Source organism: Manacus candei, unplaced genomic scaffold, assembly GCF_025592945.1.
Source record: "Manacus candei isolate 608988 ecotype Guabito, Panama unplaced genomic scaffold, ASM2559294v1 h1tg000076l, whole genome shotgun sequence".
Taxonomy (NCBI): Eukaryota; Metazoa; Chordata; class Aves; order Passeriformes; family Pipridae; genus Manacus; species Manacus candei.
This window is the reverse complement of record NW_026138124.1, coordinates 4,392,799-4,405,749: the sequence shown is the minus strand read 5'-3', so window position 1 is coordinate 4,405,749 and position 12,951 is coordinate 4,392,799. Positions and strand designations below refer to the sequence as shown.

At 50.3% G+C, this 12,951-nt stretch overlaps 1 protein-coding gene across 2 annotated transcripts in view; it reads right to left on the bottom strand.

The window, feature by feature from the left end:
- ATP2A3 (ATPase sarcoplasmic/endoplasmic reticulum Ca2+ transporting 3) overlaps window positions 1–12,951 on the bottom strand; it is a 52,543-nt gene that overhangs the window by 32,063 nt on the left and 7,529 nt on the right. For both annotated transcript variants that reach the window (XM_051809283.1, XM_051809284.1), the window contains exons 2-3: window positions 898–915; window positions 378–460 (exon numbers count right to left, since the gene is read on the bottom strand). In XM_051809283.1, coding sequence (XP_051665243.1) covers window positions 378–460; window positions 898–915 — 101 coding nt within the window. The remainder of the gene's footprint in view (window positions 1–377; window positions 461–897; window positions 916–12,951) is intronic.

Here is a 12,951-nt window from a genome sequence, read left to right as displayed (position 1 = left end):
CAGCAGCTCAGTGGGAAATGTCTCCTCACGCAGAGCTGCTCCCAAAGTAGATTGTGGGCAAAACTGAGCTGACAGCTCAGTACTGGGGCACTGCAAATCAGGCTCAAATCATCAGCCTGGAACAGCCTTGGGTGAACAGAAAGAAGCCTGGGGAGTTGTTTTATACCACTTTTGGATGGATCAGCATTAGAGAAAAATCCTCCAGTCCCCTCTTTAAGCAAACTTAGTGATATTGTCATTATGCCCAAGAAACCACTGCACTGCTGCTGCATCTCCTTCATCCCACAGGCACATTCTCCCAGTTCCTTTGCTGTTTGGATGCCACCTGGGACTGTAAGTGCCCTGGAAGTTGCCCACCTCGAGCCCAGGGTACTTACAAAGGACAGAAAAGCTGCCATCAAAAGGATGCGGACGAGGAGATCTTCAAACTGCTCCAGCACCAACTCCCAGAGGGACTTTCCTGGTGGGAAAACACGAAGCCAAGCACAGTCAGTGCTCGAAAGAAACCCCAGAAGACAGATAATTGAGACCACTGAGGCCCTAAGACCCACAGGACCCACTCCCTGCTTGCCTCAGGCCTGCTCCAGTGCCCCTTGGCCATGGGCACTGGTGAGGACATCCAGCCCTGCAGTGGGGGGGTTCCCTCTATCATTAAAGGCTTCCATTTCTGGCGTTGCCCTGGTTTTACTGTGTCTGTTTTTAACTACGGAAACCAAATCCTCCTGTATTTCTACTCACAGAGGTAGCCTCGCCACCACAGAAAAGCTCTGCTGTCAGCCCAGCTTTCTCTGGGATTAAAACCAGGACTAAAAGACCCCAAAGATTCCCCCTTCCTTGTCCCCAGCACCCTCCACCCACACTCAAGGCACGTCCTCTCACCTCCAGCCCATGACTTACCTTCTTCTGCAGGGAGCTCTGTGGGTTTCCATCAACAGCACAAGGAGTGCAACATAGCAAAAAATGACAAAAATAAAAGATTAATTAATGGTTTGGGCTTTGACGAGTAATCTTTCCCCCTATGCCCAGCATTCCACTCAGTACCCCAAAATGCAACTTGTTTTGCACATATTCCCACATCAAGGCAGCTTGTTCTCAGTCCAACACCAAGTAAGCAGCCCTGGAAACATCATTTCCCTGCTGCAAGTGGCTCCAGCAGCATTTATTCCTGCACTCAGCCTGCCTAAAAAAATACTCCTCAGCAGCTGCCCTCTCCAAATCCAGGACACAGAAGTCCAACCATCCCATAAAATGCCCTGCCAGAAACCCAGTACAGCCCCGCTGGGGACCATAACTTTCAGACCACATTTCCTCTTAATCAGCTGCACTTTACAGCCTGCAGTGCTCTAGGAAAGAACTCCAAAGCTGATGCTCAGCTGCTCCAAGCCATCCTCCTGAATCCACCTTGGTGGGTGCAGAGCCTCCATTCACTCTGCTCCCAGGCAAACCCGAGTCCAGTCACCTGCACAACCTGAAAAAACCCCAAGGGCTCCCAAACACCCACCAGTCTCCTCAAGATTCCCACATCCCCATGAGGGACCATGACCTTCACACACCACGTGCACCGTGGGGTCCCACAGCCACTGGGCAAAGCACAAACCCTGCTATCCACAAGGGAATCACTCCTGCATCCTCACCTGGGCAGCACTGCAAGGTTCTGCTTGCAGGGAGGGCTCAGGAGTGACCCCCCTGGTTTTGGCAGCTGATGGGTCCTTGTGTCCATTTGCACCCACTAGAATCAGGGAATGGTTTGGGTTGGAGGGACCTTAAAGATCATCTCACTCCAACCTCTCTGCCATGGGCAGGGACACCTTCCACCAGCCCAGGTTACTCCAGCCCCGTCCAACCTGGCCTTGGACACTTCCAGGGATGGGGCAGCCCCAGCTTCTCTGGGCAACCTGTGCCAGGGCCTCCCCACCCTCCCAGGGAAGAACTTCTTCCTTAGTATCCAATCTAACCCTGCCCTCTGGCAGTGGGAAGCCATTCTCACTTGTCCTGTCACTCCAGGCCCTTGTCTAAAGCCCCTTTCCAGCTCTCCTGGAGCCCTTTAGGCACTCCTTGAAGCCTTCTCTTCTCCAGGCTGAACAGCCCCAAATCCCTCAGCCTAGTTCTGCACCCCACGGGGTGGCAACAGGCAGGTGGTAGTGCTGGTTTAATGGTTGGACTCAGTGATCTTGGAGGTCTGACCTCAATGATTGTATAATTCCATGATAGAACAAGATGTTTCTCCAACTATTTTTGTTTCTGGGAGGGAACAAAGGGACCACATGAAGTTCAAGGTGTCCCATCATGGGATGAAACATGGGGCTGTCTCCAAGCACCTCCAGTGGGGAGCCCTGAGCAAGAGCAGGAAGTGAAACCTGCTCGGCTGTTTTCCATCACCTATTTTCATTCAGAGAAATGAAAAAAAAAAAAAACCAAACCAAACCCACCTTCACTGAACAAACCAGTGAAAACAAGAAGCCTGGACGTGTTTACACTTCAAACTGCACCAGCTCCTCAGTGCTCACAGACACACTCACTAGGAGTTGTTTTAAACCCACGTCCTCCTAGATAAGGCTACCCTGATTCCCTGCTATCCTAAAAAACAGGCTGGGACGTAATGTCTATAATTATTCTTATAGCAAAGATTATATATATAATCTTGGAGCAGCTTCAGCGTTTCAAATCGCTCCAGAGAGGGTGTCAGAGGAGGGTGGCTCTTGTCCCTCTCCCAGCCAGCTCCTCTCCACCCCCGCCTTCCTCTCCCCAGCCCAGAGAGCCACCGAAATTAAAAGCAGAAGAGATCTGCTGCTGCTATTTCCATCCAGGCTCCACTTTTGAGGGTGCCACGGTGTGAGGTGAGAGGGCTGGGGGTAGGTGGGTGCCCCGGGGGAGGCGGCTGGGGCTCCCACAGCTCTTGGCCCACCGAGGTGCCCGAAGGGTGAATGTCCACCCCAAGCAGCCGCCCAAAACGCGGTGGGGTCCTCCCAGTGCTTCCCCCACACGCTGTTTGCATGATGAGCGGCAGCAGTGTCCCTTGCAGAGCTGGGACTTTGCATGAGATCTTGATTAAAGCATGAAAACAGGTTTCTGTGAACTCAGGAAACACGTGTGCTGGGGCAGCCAGCCGAGACACCGCCGGGGACAGCGACACCACCACTGTCACCCCGAATGCAGCAACGCTGCTGTGGGCACCTCCCAAAAAACCCCAGTTCTGTGTACTGTGAGAATCAGGCAGTTCTCTTCCATCAGCGACTCCTTCCACCACCACGTAGCACCTCAGTGCCCATTTTGCAACAAATACCGAAAGAAATAAGGCAGAAAGTCACAATAAACCCAAATTTGGGGGTTTGAGTCAATCAAAACCCGCCAGAAAACAGGAAGGTTTGGGGCTGACGCCTCTCACTTCCAAAGTCTCACTAGAAATAAGAGGGTTTGCCACTCATCAAAACACAAGTCCAGTGTGAGTCAGCCCCGTGGCACCAGGCAGGGCAGCAGAGCTGGTGCCATGTCCCATCCGTCCGGGAAACCCACCGCAAGCCGCAGGCACGGAACCAGCAAAATTCCAAATCTGCAATTCCCTTCGGACAACGTGGTGAGTGCAAACAGGTCGAAATGGAAAGTCCTGGCTGGCACCTGAATAGCCCCTTTCTTTGGCCAGTGGCTCAGGGCTCAGCAGGGAGATCCTGCCCTGGGTACCACAAATGCAGTGACACCACCAAGGGTAGAAAGTGATGGTGGTTGCTCAGAGTATCCCAAAATCTGCAATTCCTCTGCTCCTGCTCTTCTGCATCACAGCTCTGGAGGGCAGAGCCAAGAAAGTGGAAATACCCCAAGAGGGCAATAGGTGCCTGGATGTCACAGGCCCATTCCCACCAGCAGAAGAGCATGGTTCCCTCCAGGTTATTGAGGCAGCCCCAGCTCCACCACCCCACAGGGCTTTGCCTTGCAGGGGCACAAAACAGCTCCAGGGACTGCTGAACACTCACAGCTTGCTCTGAGTTTGTCACGTCACAACATCTCTCCTCGCTGTGCCACCACATGGTGCCATTGGCCCATGCTGGGCTGCAAGAGATCAATACAAGATGCTCTGAGGGCACGCAACCAGCCCGGCCACCCCGGGCAGACGTGGGGCTGGCGTCGGGCTATTTTAGCAGGAGGTTAATCTCCAGCTCCTGCCAACTCAAACAGGGCTGGCAGCCCACGGGCTGGCGCCTGCAACATGGCAGGGCACGGTAATCAGGTGATGAAAAGGTAAATAAACACGGGTGCCACCCACGAGCGAGGTGGCGCGAGAGCCCCCGGGCACTGTGACAGCCTTCGTGCCCCCAGGGAGACCCGGCCCCGCTTCCCCGGCCAAAGCAAACACTCAGACTGGGACAGGGTGGCATTGGGGGCGCTTGAAGGAAATGTTTGAGTTTCTCCTGCTGTAACAGGATCAAAACTCCCTGGAGCAGCACAGCCCTACAGCAGACAGTGTTCCTCCATCGCACGCCGGGTTATCGCATCCCCCTCTGCTACGGGGGAAACGGAGGCACGAGGTGACGCTCTCCAGAGCCAGTGCACAGCAATGCAAACCCCAGTGTGACCCAGAACAGCAAACATCTTGCAGAGTGAACATTGAAATACCATTTTCCCCCACCATTTCAGGAGCTTCCTCGGGATAAAATCAGATTTCCCTAACGGGAAACACTCCTGCCCCAAGTGATGTGGGAAGGGTACCGGCATGGTGCCCAGTGGGAGGATAATGATGAGCATCACACCCAGGCCAAGCTTTCTGCTCCAAGTAACTCCCTTGAAGCTATATTTCTACATTGTGAACTCATTTTATTTTTCCTCCTGCCTTTAATTTCTTTTCCCATATGCAAGGAAAGGGAAATGGATGTGCAAAATAAGGGACGCATCCGATTCCCAGACTTTGCTGACAGGCAGGAAGAAAGCAGTGAAAAGAGTAAGAAAAACCCTAAAACAACCCCAGCTGGGAGAGCAGCCCCCGCTCCATGACATAAAGCAGGAACCCAGGCAGGGCTGCTCTGGGATCTTTCCACCATCCTGAAAGACACCAGGCAGGATAAACTGTTATTTTAACTGGCTGCCTTTCCCAGGGCCGGCTGCACGGGAAGGATCCCATCCTGGAGGGACGTCTGCTCTGCCTCATCCCTGGTGACAGCCAGCACCACACACCACCAGCGCTCCACAAAACTGCTGGATTGCACCACCAGGACAGGCTTTGCCGGGGTGTTTCAGCACACACACTCAGCCCAGCACGTGCTCGGTGTAAATCCCACCCAGGGCTGGAGGTGTGAGGCTGCTCCTCACCCTGCACGGTGGCACTGGAGCTGCACGAGTGCAAACACCAGCGAATTAACCCAGGGTGTTTTAGTGTTATCTAGGATGACAAACACTCAAAGCCAAATGGTGCTCATGCTCCCTGATGTTCCTGGAGGACAAAATGCAGTTATCTAAGTGCCTGGCTGTGCATGACTTAAATTAACCCACATGGTTTATGTACAGCTCCACGCCTGAGCTTCCCGAACGCCGCTGCACCCCCGGGGCCTGTCCTGCACCTCCTGCCTCACCTGGGCTCCAGCCACACACTGGGGCAGGAGGTGGCTCCACTTGGGAAGAGCAGGACCTTCAGGGTGCAGCTCAAAAGGGATGTGCTGTGCCTGCTTCAGCTTCTGCCCAAATCTCCCTCAACCCCTGCCTGCCCTGGCACCCCTCTGCCTGCTGGAGCCAAAGCTGCCACGTGTTATTGCACCAAGATGGGGAGCAAACACACCCCCCCAAAGCTGAATCAGCCTTTTACCAAAAAGCCCCATACGTTAAACCCCAGCAGCCAGGCAGCCATCTGGATCCCAGCAGGGTAAGGGACAGCCCCGGGGCACCCCCACAGCAGGGGGGTGACTGACCCCAACCACCCACACATGGAAATCTCATCCCTGGGCAGGCACAGCTGCAGTGGGTGAGTGTGTGCCATGGGAGCCCCTGCAACCCGAGGAAAATAGGAATTAACCCTGCATTAAAAAGCACCTTTTGAGTGCAGGCACAGCACTGGGGGCAAAGAATCACAGAATGGTTTGGGTCAGAAGGGATCTTAAAGATCATCCTGTTCCAACACCCTGCCATGGGCAGGGACACCTTCCACTAGCCCAGGTTGCTCCAAGCCCCATCTAAGCTGGCCTTGAACAGTTCCAGGGATGGGGCAGCCACAGCTTGTCACCTGTGCCAGGGCCTCACCACATTCACAGGGAAGAATTTCTTCCCAGTATCCCATCTAACCCTGCCCCCTCTCAGTGGATGGGGCATCCATCCCCATCCCTGTGCTGGGTGACCACAGCCAAGCTTTGCTTTGCACCCCAACCCGCTCCCAGAGGATCCAGCCCTTCCCATGTCCTCCAGCACCCCCAAGGTGCTGGTCACAAAGCCAGGGATGATTTTCCTCCTGTGCCTTCCCCTCTGGAGCGAAGGAAGTGGTGGCTCTGGGTGTGCCGTGGGTGGGGGAGGCAACTCCAGCCCCAGCACCTTATTTGCCTACTGCCTCACAGCTGCTTTTTCCTGTGTGCCAGGTGAGGTTTGGTTACACCAGTGACAGCCTCTCACTGGGGCTGCTTCAAAAGGCATCAGGAAGATAAAAGGAATGAGGTACAACCCCCCTCCCACGGCAAACACCAGCACTTTGCTGTTCCCGTAACTCCCTGGCACTCATCCCTGCTCCAGCCCTGCCCTGCACCTTGCAAAAGCCCCAAATCCTCCTGGCTGGGGGATCCACGGCCCCAAAAACAAGCAAATTTGGGCCAGAGGAAGCGCAGGGGATGGCAACAGCCTGGGGTGGGTGAGCAACACATGAGGACGGATAGCAGAGGTTTAAGGGCCAGAAACACCCTTGCTGCTTTCCAGGCCATGCTTTAGGGTAAAATGATCCAACCATTTTCCTCGCTGGCACCTGGACACCGTCAATGGCTGGCAATAAAACCAGCCCCAAAAATTTCTGGTTTGGGTCACAAGGCTTCCCGTGGCAGACAGGGCTCTGGGCCAACTGCTCGTCCTGCCCTCCCGCTGCTCTTCCAAACCCACCAGCACTGAACCCAGCCCAGCACCACCTCCAGGACAGGGACAGGGTCCAGAGGAGAACAGGACCATCAGGCACCCACAGCCCTGCTGCTGCAGTTGGAGGGGGGAAGCTTGAAAGGCTCATTTGTTCCTCTTCTGGCCAGCTGAGCTGATCTCAGCAGGTCAGGGAATAATAAACATGGTTACCCTGGATGTGCCCCTCGGCAGCAGCAAAGAACCATCCCAATGCCATCTCCTTCTCCCCACAACATCAGCATGTCCCCATGCTGAAGGCTGAGCCACAGCCACCACATCCCACTGTCCAGGGAGAGGGAATCAGGAATGGAGGTGGGAATGTGGCATCAGACCAATGGTCCAAGAAGCTGTGTGAAATAAATAAAGAAAATCTCACCAATCCCATCTCAAACTTCCCTTTCCTTTTTTCTTGGAAATGGTTCATTCCCAAATCATTGGACAACACGAGTTTTCCTCTGCTGTGGTGCAGGGGGTCCCAGCATGGGGTCACGAACCCTGGCTGGCATCCTCCTCCCATGACACAAGGAAAAGCAAATCAGTTCCCTGCCAACATCCCACCTCCTTTTCTTAAGGCCAGGAAAATAAGGGGAGAAGATTTTACCCATTTTCCCCCCCAAAACGAAGCTGCCACTCAGGCTTGCCCTCCAGCGCCCACCTGGTGCTTGGAAAAATACAGTCTTGTGGAAATTCTGTGGGAAAAACTGGGGGAAATGGGACTGCAAGTGGTGTCCCCTCATCCCTGTCCTCATCGGCACCCGCAGCGGATCTCGGGATCGCTTTGGGAGTGGGAGGGAGCGGGAGGGAGGAAACCTGTGGCTCCAGCCAGGGATGGATTATTTGAGCAAACTAAAAGCAGTGGTTTGTTCCCTCCTGCACCAACGCAGTGGAAAGAATTTCCAGCTCCGGCTCCCGGGTGGAAAAGCTAAAAATCTGCATTTAAATAGTAACAGTTTTGGAAAAACGAAGAAAACAAACCAAAAACCCCACAACCACTACAGGAGCTGGAATAAAATAAAGCTAAAGGTGGGGTGGTTTTTTTTTTTTTAGTTTTGGGGTTTTTTAGCTTCTCCCCACCTCTGCTCCGAGCAGACCCTTTCCATAACCACAAGGAAAGCCAAGGGAGGGACACTGCCGTGTTTGGGAACCTTCTGGCAGAACTGCCACAAACCCAACTTCAATATACTCTCTTTTTCCACCCTGGATATATCATTTTATTTGCTTCTTTATTCCCCTAAGCTTTTTTTTTTTTTTCACCTGATTTCCCATTGTAAATATCAAGCAAATTGGGAATTTTCGGCCCGTAACGTTTTCTCACCCTTTTGGGCTCCGCTGCAGCCCTTGGCTGCTCCCCACATCCCAGGTGAGATGCCCCCGATGCCACCCTGAGCCAGCAGAGTGGCTGAAAAGCCCCAGCCAGGCCAGGGCGAGGTGTGATGGAGGGTTTGTGCCCCCTCCAGACACGCTGGACCATCACACACCATCACACACCACCACAAACCGGCCGCTGGCAGCGAGTCCAACACCCGGCGACAGAAAACTTCACAACATTTTCCTGGCAGTGCTGGGAAACAGTTTAGGAACCCAACCACAGGGAGCTGCGGGGGTGGCAGTGCCAGGAGCCCCAGCGATGCCCCCACTGCCAGGTCAGCTCAGACACGTGCCCAGCCCTGGGAGGATTCAAATGCCCCGGGGGAGGAAAGTCAGCCCCGAAATTGGGCTGTGCCTTTCAGCTGAGTTCTGCAAGAGCTGGGGAAGAGCAAGCTGGGGCTGTGCTTGGGATTTTTTTTTTCCCCCTAAAAAAATAGGGAGGAAAAAAAAAGGGATATTGGAGCTGAAAAGGCAGGTAAGGAAATCAGACTAGGATGCCTTTGCAAAAGATGAGGCATTCACTGCTGGGAGGAGAGATTCTGCTCAGCACACAGCAAATCCTGCTGTGCTCAGTGGGGGGAACAGCATCCCCCAAAACTGCCTCCCCCAAAACTGCCTTCCCCAAAACTGCCTCCCCCAAAACTGCCTCCCTGAGGACCAGCTCCCATATCCCTTTACACTGAGACAAGCATTTTCCACGAGGCTGTAAGCAATCACCAAGGATATCAACTTGCATGGCATGGAAAATAAACCAATAAATAATAAAATGAGTAAGAAAAATAAATTATATTGTAAATGTAACCAAAGTTGCTGAAGCGAAGCCCCAAACCTGTAACATCAGTTAAGAAAGGAAAAGAAGGAACTACAGGATACTGCTTTGAAATCCAAACAGCATCTTCTCCCCTCCCCTGCCAAGATGAGGAATCTGCTCACTCTGACCCCTCCAAAAGCTGATATTTTAATTGCTATGTTTTAAACAATATGTTTTAATCAATCCTGCTGCCACCTGTGTATTTATGGATCAGGAAAACCCAAGCTTTGCACACTGGGGTGAAAGGATTCCCTGCCCCAAGCTTGGGGCTGAAGGGAGCCAACTCCACGTTCAAAGTGCCAAAGGAGGGAGGGGGTTGGAGTACTTTTTCCATTGGTTTGTTCTCTGGAGGAAATGCCTTTGCCACGGCAAACCTGTGGGAAACTTGAAAGTTTGAACGTGGCATCTCGTCCCAACCCATCTCCCATCTGCTGGTAAATAAAACCAGGATGATAAAACCTATCCAGTGTATCCACAGGGCAGAGCGTCCCCCGACCCACAGGGTGCTAAAGAGCTGCTTTTAACTCAAACTGAGATAATCACCATTAATTTATTTCACAGAACTCCTTGCCCCAGCTGACCTGCCCCCACCCCTCCCCTTGCTTTTTCTGGTATCTGTTCTCAGAGCACAGTCTATTTTCAGCAATCCTCTTGGATGGGTTTTCATGGAAAATGAAGTCTACACTGCCCTTAGTTTAGATTATATCAGAAGAAAAAAATTTCTGTAGGATAGAAAAGATCTGTTCTTCTGGATGGGAAAGAGGGGTGAGTTGGACAATTAATACTTTTCATGGATGAACTCTCTAAGGTCATACATCTCTGTGTAATTGAAGCAGATCCTTTCCTGGAGTGAGATACTCAGAGATCCCTGGAAACATGAGTCCCAGCTAGGGTTTTTCCACAATCTCCTTCCAAATATGTATAATATCTGTGGGCAAGTCTATAAGGATGAAATATTACATATATATATATGCATGATATCTACATACACTTGTGTATAAAAATAAAATCTTTTATATATGTATACATACAGGGATATCTATATATATTTATGTCAAAAAGGGGTGAAAAAGGGAAGAATAATGTGAATTAGGCTTTTGTAAATAGAAGAGGAACCCCAGAAAAGGCCTGAGCCAGCACAGCAGAGCAGACCCATCTCCTCCTGGTCACTGCAGGACTCCCTCTCTGGAGGGAAGCAGAGATTAAAATCCCTGGTCTCCAAAACATGGAAAAGCCCAGAAAAAAACGGCAGAATTCCAAAGGACACGGTGACCCGAGGGGAACCCTCTGCGGTGGCCGGAGCAGGAGGACCAGGAGCTCAGCTCCATCACTTCCCCTCTCCCGACCAGGATCGCGGCTCCATCACTTCCCCTCTCCCGCCCTGCACTGCTGAGCCAGCCCTTTTCAGTTTTATTTTTCCACTCGCTCCCCGCATATTCCTTAAATTAGCCCTTCTGTTGACTCGGAGGTTGCAAAATGGAAAAAAAAAAAAAAGGAAAGTGCAAACAGGCAGGTAAAGGGAGGGTTATCCCGACCCCGGCTGCCCGTTTCCCGGGAACAGGCGGTGCCTGCTCGGCAAACTCCAGCTGAGCCGATGTTTTACAGGGCGAATCCCTGGGGATTCGGCCACTGCCAGAGGGGCCGGAGCCACTGCTCGGCTCAGTTCCTCCCCGAGGAGCTCTGGGCTTTCGCTCCCCGCGGCAAAGGAAGCAGGAGAGAGAATCTCCCCCACCCACACACCCTTCCCAAAAAACAACTGATTTTTATCAGCGACAAGCGGCAAGAAAAACTGTTTCCAAACCAGAAGAAGAAGAAACAAAAACCCCACTAAATAAAAACTAAAAAACTAAAAAAACAAAACAAAACAAAAAAAAACCCACAAAAAAACCCCAAAACAAAACAAACAAACAAACAACAAAAAAAAAAAAACACAAAAAAAACCAAAAAAAAACACCAAAAAAAAAAAAACAAAAACAAAACACATATAGTAAAGCAAATCTCTAAGACAAAAAAACACAGGCTGCAAGCACTCCGGGGTTTTTTTCTCCAGAAAGACAAGTTAAAAAAAAAAAAAAAAAAAAAAAAAAAAAAAAAAAAAAGGCATTTTGGCCATCCACGGAGGACACGGACCAGCCGTGGGGACGGGGCCCTGCACAAGGAACAGCTTTCCCACCCCCTCCCGGGCGCGGCGCAGCCAGGGCCGGTGGCTTTGGGGACCATACGAGGTGGTTTCAGCGGGATGGAGAAATGCCGGGAGCGCCGGGGCGGCCCCGCGTCCCCCGACCCAGCCCAGCCCTTCGGGCCGGATCAACTCCCGTCCCTTCCCCGCCTCCCCCCGCGCCGCTTGAGAACACACAGGGTGGTTAAATAGCAGGAAACACCCGAAGTAAAAATACCGCGGGCAGGAACCCAGGGGCACAGGGGACAGGCGAGAGCAAGAAGCGGATTTCCTCCCCAAAACATCGCACCTCCGACGGGGACGGCCCAGCACAGTGTCACCGTCCTCGAGTGCCTTCACCCTTCAGCTCCGGATAGGGAAAAACCAGCTTTGTATTGTTTGTGGTTTGTTTTCCCCCATAGAGGAGTCTTTGTCCAAAGGTAACTTCCAAATATTAATGTGGGGGAAAAAAATTATATATATATATATATGTATGTACAATCTCAAATAAAACATATATATATAAAAACCTCAAATGGGATATGAATATATAAAATCTCAAATGGGAGATATATATATATATATATAAAATCTCAAATGGGATATACATATATATATATATAAAATCTCAAATGGGATATACATATATATATATATAAAATCTCAAATGGGATATACATATATATATATATAAAATCTCAAATGGGATATACATATATATAAAATCTCAAATGGGATATATATATTAAAATCTCAAATGATATATATATATATATATTAAAATCTCAAATGGGATATATATATATAAAATCTCAAATGGGATATATATATATAAAATCTCAAATGGGATATATATATATAAAATCTCAAATGGGATACATATATAAAATCTCAAATGGGAGATATATATGTATATAAAATCTCAAATGGGAGATATATATGTATATAAAATCTCAAATGGGAGATATATATGTAGAAATCTCAAATAAGACATATTATCTCAAATGGAGCATATATATGTAATCTCGTGTGGGATACACATATATATAATCTCAAATGGAACACACACATAAATATATAAAATATCAAATTGGACATGATACATACATTAAAAAATCTTAAATAAGATAGGGGTTTATATTTTTATATATATATATGTATAAATAGATATATAAAATATATATATAAAATCTCAAATGGGTTCATGTAGGACCACAAGGTAGAAGCCAGGACTCGCATCAGCACATCTAGCAGATTTCTGAACATTTAAATTTTAGGAGGATTTTGATGATCAGAGCAGTGGAACCTACATTTAGGGCTACTATAGGTCTACACTTCAACAAGAGGTGCAACATTTCAGATTTCAGCCACCACAGGTCACAAATTGATGCCATCACATGCCCTGAAGCACCTGATGCCTGGGGATGTTTTGGACCAGGCCAGCACACGGGATCACCACCAAACCACAGCCTGACCTCAGGACTCGCCACCTCTGCGGGTGAGGAAGAGAAAAGGCTTTTACAGAGTGATAACGAGCAGCCAAACC